At 35.0% G+C, this 10,522-nt stretch overlaps 1 protein-coding gene across 1 annotated transcript in view; it reads left to right on the top strand.

Annotated features, from left to right (window-relative positions):
- LOC138708572 (insulin-like growth factor-binding protein complex acid labile subunit) overlaps window positions 1-10,522 on the top strand; it is a 35,690-nt gene that overhangs the window by 10,490 nt on the left and 14,678 nt on the right. The window contains exon 2 of the mRNA XM_069838689.1: window positions 8,402-9,105. Within this exon, the coding sequence (XP_069694790.1) occupies window positions 8,402-9,105 (704 nt within the window). The remainder of the gene's footprint in view (window positions 1-8,401; window positions 9,106-10,522) is intronic.

The following is a 10,522-nucleotide window of genomic DNA, read 5'->3' as shown; positions in this document are numbered from 1 at the left end:
GGCAACAGACGGGGCTCCAGCTTCATAGTATGTCAAAATAATATAATAATAAACGTATGATATTTCTTATTCTTTTGATGTTATTATTTGTAAATTTAAGCAGACCGTTGCCGCGATCCCCCACTGATCGCTCCTATCTGTTGAGGTACGAGTCACTTCCTCTTCTCTAGCCTTACAGCACACTGTGTTCGGCGGGCAGCATCGAGAGCACGAATGACGATACGCTTTTTGGAGACCTCTGCTTTTGAGCAATAAATATATCATTCAGCATGGTTCCAGATCCCCAAATCAAATACCATATGAAAGCCTTGACTCGACGTGTGCGAAATAATAAGACATTAATACATCGTGATTTATTATCGTCCTCAAAAATAACTTATGACTAAGCTGCTGATTTATGCCTATATGCCTATTTTAATCCTTAACCTCAAGGCGGAAGATTTTATGTTACATAATCCATTTTAAGACATTGTGAGTATTATATGGGAATTCTATGGTGCCTATAATTGCCTATTTCACTAGTAAATGCCTATTTGCTTATAAGTGCCTCAAAGTTGCCTAAATATCCGTATTATATGTTATACTTGAATTTACTGACCAATCTATCGATATTTTTTGAATCTGTAAATTATTTCTTTTTTATCCAGCAGAGGGAAGAAATCGAATGATTTAAAATCAACCAATAAGAAAAAAAAATGTATTTCGAAAGCCGTATTAATCATTGTGGTAGTTGACAGGGTGGTTGTTTTAAACTGTGTATCCGTTTTGTGAGTTTGTGAGTTGAGTATGGAGTTGAGTTTTCTGCTGTAATACGTGAAGTATACCGTGGAGATATGCGAAAGCAAAAGTCATCAGAAGCACTGATTGGAAAATACATTGACATTACTGCGTTCCCACTGGTTTGGTCCCCAGCTGAGATTGGATCCCTGAAGTATTGCCCATCACTTCATGTGAAGTGGAAGGGAGTTTCTCCCAATTTAAGAACATTCTTACACACAATAGACATCAGTTCTCAGTACAACATTTGGACGAATATTTAATTATTCACTGCCATAATGACATTACTATAGAAAGTAGTGTATAATGCTACGCTATGGTCTTGTTAGCCATTAAGAATTAGAAATTATTAGTGCCTAACTAAGTCGAGTCTTTTCAATTTCCGAGTTTCTGTAACACTTAACACGCATGCATTGCATACTATTTTTGGCCGATCTTAATAAGAAAATAAATTATTATTAATGATTTTAGTTTATTACTTTTGTGTACGTGTCATTCTTTTGTTTTTATTCGTGTTTGTCGATAGGTGTTATTCACTTGTTATTTACTTACCGCACGTGTGTTATAAGTTTAACTTACAAGGCCTACCAAGAACCTCGGTAAGGTTGTCAAAAACACGATCGTTTTCACCAAATTAAAGCGATGTTGTGGGGTTTGGTTATGGAGGTGTTGCTGATTAAGGCAAAGGAATTATTGATGATAATGGTAGTGTAGTTAACAAGGTTCTACACAGATGTTCAGGTGCAGCGTATACAGCAGAATATTTATCAGTCCTGATTCGATTCCCGGGAGGAAAGTGAAGATTTACCTCCCTTCCTGAGAGACGTTGTGTGTAGGCCTATCTGTTGTCTCTGCTTATACTGTGTCTTATAGTGTCGTCTTTATCCATGCGATTTCAGTACAGTTTAGTTCAAAATTGTCACGAATGTGGGCGGGATTCAGGCAGATGATAATGATGAAGATACTTATCATGTTCATGGTGATAATGTAATTGTAATCTATAATCATTTAATAGGCTAGCCGAGGGGAGCGATGTCATCAAGGAGAAGTTCAGAGTTAAAGTACTAACATAGATTAGTTTTGACTGGGACTTACGTGGTTTTTCGGGTACTCCCATATGTATTAGGGGAGACTCGTCCAATTTGGCAATATTTGTATTTTGACACAGTCTGTAGTTACATATTCTGAAATTAAACATTCCTCTATTATGGAATGTGTTTAAACATTAAATCCCAATAAACCTCTGACAGAAAATTCTACAAATCTAAATTACTTTACACATAACACACTAATAAATAACAAATGACATGTTTCCAGATTTGGTACTTCATGAGGATAAATTGGCAATAGTACAGGGGTAATTTGGCAATAGAATTAAAAAGTAAATTTTTCAAAATAAAACAGTGGTACAAGGTTTATAAGACTTAATTTACTGGGACAAGAAGTCACTAAATACCACAAAAAAAAAAAAAAGAATTGAATGGATTTTTCCGACCATTCTTATTAACTATATTGAAGGGTTGTCTTCTAATTTCTTTTGCCGATAGCCCAAATCCAAGTTCTTGCATTTTGATTACATATGTCACCAGTTTTTGATCTTCCTCAACGGTTAGAGCTAGGGGTCTTCCTTTCTTGGGAATGACAACGTCATCGGGTCCTGAGGATGCATACAGAAACCTCTTTAAGTTGTTAAAGGGTACATTGTACTTCTTACAAGTCTTATAATTAAACCATCTATCTTTCAAAACACTCCCAACCGCAGCCCGCAAATCATCTTTGGAATATTTTTCAGAATAATATTTTCGTTCCCTTGGCATATCTGCAACACACCACACACAGTGCTGCATTGAAGACTGTAAAATCTCTCACACGTATCTACTCTTAAATTTTACCATCGAGTACACATTCTTGTTCAAAGAGAGCAGCAATATATCACTATAAAGGAAAATGGCTAATTCACACTACCCTGGAGAAGACTTTTTTGCTAGGAAGAAGATAAAACGAGCTAAGGCCTGATGTGTTATTAACAGAAAATATTAATTATATAAATGGCTTACCTTATAATATGGAATCTCAGCTTTTGATATGTAATGCACAAACAAACGTAGGTAATGAACAACACTTTCTTTCCGTCTTTGTATACACACGTCTACACAACCACCACGTCAACAGGAAGTATTCAACACTTCTTTCTATTAGTAACAATATCTGCCACTATAATGCGCGGATTCGGATGAAACGAAAAATAAAAGTACAGTCAGATGTTGCACCCTATGATCGTGTCATTGAACTTCTTAAAACTCTGGAGGAAATTTGGCAATAAAAGAAATACAAGAATATTGCCAAATTTCCCATATTGCTAAATTTTCCCAGTTTCCCCTACCTACAATTAAAAAAATGTAAAGAAAGTCAATCAATATTCAGTAGAGATTTAAATTAATTAATCATTTCCATTTAGTTAATTCAATATGAATTGATTTCATTTCGTCCATTCATCCATCCATCCTTCTTTCCTTCCTTGCATATCATCTCATTGCTATATTTATGGCCCATTATATTAAACAAGACCTTCAGACTCAAAATACTAGTGCAGTTAAAATCCCCTTTTTGTTTCTTATATAGGTCCTACAGATAGTTCATATATTCATCATTAACAACTTCGTATGCGTTATCACAATCATTATCATGATCTTCATCATCAATATCATTATCGCAATAATCTCAATCATCGACACACTGATGGTTAAGAATTGATAGCTTTTTTAGCTATTAATTTGCAGAAGAACCAAAGAACTGTTTTAAAAATTAATTTTTCTCAAAATAGATAAAATTTTATATGTACTTCTGGTTTGCACGATCTTCAAATCGAGGACAAAATATTAGTTAACTATGCAATTTTCTGAACATAGTAATACTTACTTACTTACTTACTTACTGGCTTTTAAGGAACCCGGAGGTACATTGTCGCCCTCACATAAGCCCGCCATTGGTCCCTATCCTGAGCAAGATTAATCCATTCTCTATTATCATATCCCACCTCCCTCAAATCCATATTAATATTATCTTCCCATCTACGTCTCGGTCTCCTCAAAGCTCTATTTTCCTCCGGCCTCCCAACTAATACTCTATATGCATTTCTGGATTCGCCCGTACGTGCTACATGCCCTGCCCATCTCAAACGTCTGGATTTAATGTTCCTAATTATGTCAGGTGAAGAATACAATGCGTGCAGGTCCGTGTTGTGTAACTTTCTCCATTCTCCTGTAACTTCATCCCTCTTAGCCCCAAATATTTTCCTAAGCACCTTATTCTCAAACACCCTTAACCTATGTTCTTCTCTCAAAGTGAGAGTCCAAGTTTCACAACCATAAAGAGCAACCGGTAATATAACTGTTTTATAAATTTAACTTTCAGATTTTTGGACAGCAGACTGAATGATAAAATTTCAAAGGCATATTGGTTCCGTTAAGTGTTCACTTTTTATAACATGTTCCATTCGACCTACACGACCTGAAGATGCCAATCAAAATTGGCAAAAACGTTTGTTTTTAAAATCTGTGTAAATGTTATTATAATATGTTTTATTGTGTTTATGTTAAGTATTGACTGAATAGAACTCATTTTTCAATTGAATGATAAAAGCTTCTCAACCGAATAATAACAGGCAATTCCCATATTTATTTTGTGTTTAATTTCCTCCCGAGTACCATTTATATTTGTTACTGTTGCTCCCAAATTTTCGAACTTCTCCACCTCTTCAAAATATAAATTTCCAATTTTTATATTTCCATTTCGTACAATATTCTGGTCACGAGACATAATCATATACTTTATCTTTTCGGGATTTACTTCCAAACCTATCTCTTTACTTGCTTCCAGTAAAATTTCCGTGTTTTCCCTAATCGTTTGTGGATTTTCTCCTAACACATTCACGTCATCCGCATTGACAAGAAGCTGATGTAACCCGTTCAATTCCAAACCCTGTCTGTTATCCTGAACTTTCCTAATGGCATACTTTAGAGCAAAGTTAAAAAGTAAAGGTGATAGTGCATCTTCCTGCTTTAGTCCGCAGTGAATTAGAAACGCATTTGTCAGAAACTGACCTATACGAACTCTGCTGTACGTTTCACTGAGACATATTTTAATTAATCGAACTAGTTTCTTGGGAATACCAAATTCAATAAGAATATCATATAAAACTTCTCTCTTAACCGATTCATATGCTTTTTTGAAATCTATGAATAACTGATGCACTGTACCCTTATACTCCCATTTTTTCTCCATTATCTGTCGAATACAAAATATCTGGTCAATAGTTGATCTATTAAGCCTAAAACCATACTGATGATCCCAAATAATTTCATCTTCATATGGAGTTAATCTTCTCAAAAGAATATTGGACAAAATTTTGTACGACGTCAACAAAAGTGATATTCCTCGAAAGTTACTACAGTTAGTCTTGTCCCCCTTCTTAAAGATAGGTACGATTATGGACTCCTTCCATTGTTCTGGTATAATTTCCTTTTCCCAAATAGCAAGTACAAGCTTATAAATTTCGTTAGATAATGCGCTTCCACCCTCTTGTATTAATTCTGCTGGAATTTAATCGATATCTGGAGACTTATAATTTTTCAGATTTTCTTCTGAACATAGAAATAATGTATGTATGTATGTATTTATTTACATTGCAAGTGGGCAAGCACCCGGTGGCAGTGGTATATACAATATTAATAATACACAATAAAATGATAACCAATACACAATAATGTAGTTAAACTAAATGACCAGCTTTATAGATACAAGGTATTACTTCTAAGACATGGATATCATATTCATCTACCAGTGATTTTCAACACACGTACCTAGAAATTTACCTTTGTGATAAGGTAGGTGTCCCTGATATGGCCATGCTAAGGTTTAGAATTTTTATAGCAGCCATTTGGAAATAAAAATGTAAACCACTTCTTTCTTACTCGTTCTCAGTCTAATGGACTTTCTTAAAACAATTTTCTTTCCGCATAAAAATAGCTTTAATTGTCCAAAAAGTCCCAAATTCCAAAAGTCTACCTAGTGGCCATATCAGGAACATGTGCACATGATATGGCCACCCTTGTTCCATGTTCTACAAATCGTGATTGTTTTCAGTTTGATAGCGCAGTTATGCTAAAATTAAATAATTTTGATGTAAAATGAATAAGTATGACACTTAATAATCTTTTTTATAATTCAAAAGTGTAGTTAAAACAAGTTTTTCCATCAAAAATTAAATTGTTTTTCTTAAAATACAAAATTTTTGCGTAATCCCAGCTATAAGGCATGTAAATTTGCCAGGTGAGAAAATAAAAGTGAAATGAACTTGATATGGCCATGGTGTATTTGATATGGCCATATTAGGAGCAGGTAAGCTTTCACGAAAATCGTTTGATTATGAACAACTCGTAAAAGATACGCCATCAACGACAACACCAATCATCAGAACATTAAAACCTGAATGGAATACGATGGTTTTCATGAAACAAGTCTTTGAAAAACATGCATAAAACAAAGGAGACTTACCAGAGAAAAATAAGAAGGGATCACATGAAAACCGTAAAACAGGCAACTGACGCCATATTGCTCAACCTGACTGAATGGAAAACGATCAAGTGACATACCAGGGATGCCCTTTCACTCGATGCTGCTGCAATTTAGCGGATTTTTTGGTTAACTAACTCACAATAGGGGGTGGCCATATCAGGAACATGGCCATAACAGGAACACCCACCTTACTTCCGACCATGTAATTTGTATGGATGAAATAATGTGTGCACATGTGCATGTATGCATGTAAGTATGTGTGTGTATTTGTGGGAAGGGGTCACAACTACGCTACATAACGACCTAGTAGATCTAAATTTTGCTTATAATCTAGATCGGCGTATTTCAAAACAGCACAGGCTGACTACACAAAGGTTCGCTCATTATTCGAATTTCGAGCAGGCAACTCCACTGTTTCTAAACCAACCCTCCGTGCATCACCCATCTGAATGTGTGTTTATGCTTAATGTGGGAAAGCCAAATTGCGACCTTTTCTGTCACAAGTGTCAGAATGATTTTTGCCGGTTCAAGATTCGAATTCAGACTATTTCCATTGTAGACCGGAGGTCGAAACCACTCAGCAGAGCAGGAATATTGAAAGAACAATTTTTTATCCATCACCATAACGAAAAGCATGCCTTTACTAAATACTTTTGCGTTTGTAAAGTAGGCTTTTATTCAACATTACTTTATTCCACTAGTGAGATAAAGACTTTATATCACAGTTCATTAGTATTTTCCTAGTACCCGGGTACACACGTATACTTTTCCATTGAACTGTTACTCAAGAATTTAATATAGGCTATTAGTTACTAGATGTCACTACCTCTACTTCTTTATTACCATTTCTTAAATATACATACACTCAATCTCCTTCTCTTTTCTCTATCTACTACGTCGTAATTTGTGCATTGCATCCATACCTAATATGTATTTTTTTTTAATTGTAATAATTTACCTTTTGGGAGGCGAGGAGACTTGGACCCTTGAACCTGCGAAGTTGGGGTTATAAGATTTTATAACAACACGCGTTAGTCAACTGAGCTAAATAGACACAATGATTAACTACTTTATAATATTCCTCTTAAGTTTACAGAAGTAAAATGTGAAATTATTTTAATCACATTAGTCCCGTGAAAACGTCTTCTAAATAATCCCTTAAACTTCAAAAAAGATGAAAATACACGTTTAAAATGAAAAAAATATATATTAAAATTATATAATTAATTATAATTTGTTATTTATCCAACGCCTTAGATACCATTCTTCACTAATCATGGCCTCCTACATCGTAACATATCTAGTACACGTATCGATTCTAAAATCCATGCCATGATATGTGATTACATGAGGACTTATTTTCAACATATTTTCTTTTATAAAACATAATTTTTCGTTACGATCATGGATAAAATTACGTAGGGTACTTGTGAGTGTGATCTTTATTGCGCTCGTGTAATTTATGCACTCGGCTGACGCCTCGTGCTTAAATCTTTCCACACGCGCAATAAAGATGCACTTACCTCAAAAGTACCATAAATAACTATTAATAACGTAGCGGAATAACACGGTAAAAGAAAAATAACATATTTGTTATTGGACTTCTTTTTGGAGGAAAATATTAATAGTTACTCTTTTGTTCTCAACAGATCACCAACCACCATGTCTTCACGTTCAAGAGTCATCCCAGTCGCTTTATTACTACTAATACCAGTCCTCATATTCTGGATGTGGTTGCTCTCCAAGGCTATAAGATCTTCATGGCTATGTCCCCGTGAATGTTGGTGTGATCCAGAGGAAGATATACTGTATTGTTCACATGCTTCTTTAAAAGAGTTACCTCAAATTTATCACAGCTATATTTATAAATTGTACCTCGATCACAATAACTTAAGCACACTTGCAAAAAAGGCATTTGTATCCAAAAGTATTTTGCAAATTGAATCTTTGCACCTTGATCATTGCGAAATCTCGTATATAGATGTAGATGCATTCAATGGTCTGATATTGCTTGACTTTCTTAGTCTGGATGACAATTTGTTAACAGGATTAAAAGTTGGTACGTTTAAAAATATGACACATTTGCAAAGTCTTCATTTGGCGTACAACAGAATTGAGAATTTGGAGGCCGAAATTTTTGAAGGTTTGACGTCATTAGAGTGGCTAAATTTAGCGCATAATTTGTTATATAGCTTGAGAAGTGATGTCTTTATTGGGCTTAATAATTTGAAAAATCTTTTTCTGTCGCATAACAGATTATCTACTCTTCATCCAGATGTTTTTATGCACTTGACTAAGCTGAATGCTTTATATTTAGATGAAAACGAAGAACTTCAGATTCCAAGTAACAGTTCCTTTCTGAACATACAGACAGTGGAATTCTTGCGAATATCAGATTGTAATGTAAGTAGTGTAACACCCATATCATTCGAAAACGCAACCAACCTTACAAGGCTGGTCCTGAGCAACAATAACCTCAAGACTATAGATTATAATATATTTAGAGTCATGCCGAAGTTAACACGTTTATTTCTGGAAGGAAACCCACTGGAATGTGACTGTGGGCTCTTAAAGTTATGGAGATGGTGCCAGGAACATGGCATCGAAGTAGTTGAGTATGTGGAACATTTTGTATTATGTGAGAGTCCTGAACAAGTGTCGGGGTTGTGGTGGGGAGTACTTGGAAAGGCTCAGTGTAAGAATGGAAGTATAATGTTCGAAGAAGACTACAATTCTGTAGTTCCAAATGACGTTGGCACGGATGATGATTATTATACAAGATACGACAATTTTCTTACGTATGTTGAACCTGTAGTACATATACTTTTATTTATATTTGGCACAGTTGGTAATGTAGCTGTCCTAGTTGTTATAATATGCAATTCAGAAATGCATACTGTTCCCAACGTTTACATATTGAATTTGGCTGTTAATGATTTGTTATTGTTAACCACGAATACCATATTTACCAAAACCGATGAAGTGTCAGATTCGTGGCAATTCGGTAACGTTTTTTGCAAGATGTTTGAGTTTTTCCAGCACTCTAGTACAGGAATTTCTCCATATTTGATATGTGTTATGAGCATTCAGAGGTACCATGTAATATCGAGGCCTTTACACAACAGACATCAATCTATGACTAGAATAATAACGATTGCCACCATCCTAGGAATATGGACAATATGTTCATTGTTTATGATTCCATATATGTTAGCTATACATTTCGGTAATGATTGTAATGTCCGGGTTAGCTGGAAATATTACGGAAAGGTGGTCGTGTTTGAACTTCTGGTATTCTGTATTCTTCCCCTTGGTGTAACAGTTTGTATGTATTGTCTGGCGGCACGCCATTTAATGAGGAGTAGCAATATAGAATCCGGAGAAATTCATAACCAAGGGATTTCTCGGAGGAGCACAGCAAGAATCTTGTTGAGCTTTACAGTGGTGTTTGTTCTTAGTTTGCTTCCATGTCACTTATTGTGGACTTTCATTATAGGATTTGACTATGACTATCCCATTGAGATGTATTACATGCAAGCAATATCCACATACTTGCTTATATTTAATTCTTGTTTTAATCCAGTAGCACTGTGTTGTTCTAGTAAGTGTTACAGAAGATACTTCAAACATTACTTACTGATGTGTTGTCGGAGAAAGTCTCCGACCACTGCTAACAATGCAAAGAAATGAGTAACTGTATAGATTTTTTAAATATAAAGCATATGAATATGATGTGAATTGAGAGATTTTGTAATATGTACAGTAGTGGCAAAAAAAAAACCGGACCGACCCTTGTAGCTGATTTCAGAGTCACAGATTCAAATTTTGCTAGTCACAATACACATCCATCTTGTATAATTCATTGTAACAATGAAATTTATTTCATTTGTTCGATTCTTACCGTCTCTTGTTTCCTTCAGTGCCTCAGACTTACAGACGAAAAAACTTTGAGAGTTTTATTTTCATCTGGCATCAATATTATTTCTACCTCTATTCGGCAAAGATAACTGCGTATTTTTACATTAAATAGCAGTACATATCTCTGGCTTGACTATCCATATTGAAATTACCACAGTTTGAACAATACACAGCACAGGATTCTTTTGTATCACCTACAATGGTCGGTCCGGTTTTTTTTTTGCCACTACTGTACATTACAATATGAGAT

Source organism: Periplaneta americana, chromosome 11 (genome assembly GCF_040183065.1).
Source record: "Periplaneta americana isolate PAMFEO1 chromosome 11, P.americana_PAMFEO1_priV1, whole genome shotgun sequence".
Classification (NCBI taxonomy): domain Eukaryota; kingdom Metazoa; phylum Arthropoda; class Insecta; order Blattodea; family Blattidae; genus Periplaneta; species Periplaneta americana.
This window is presented reverse-complemented; position numbering and strand designations above follow the sequence as displayed.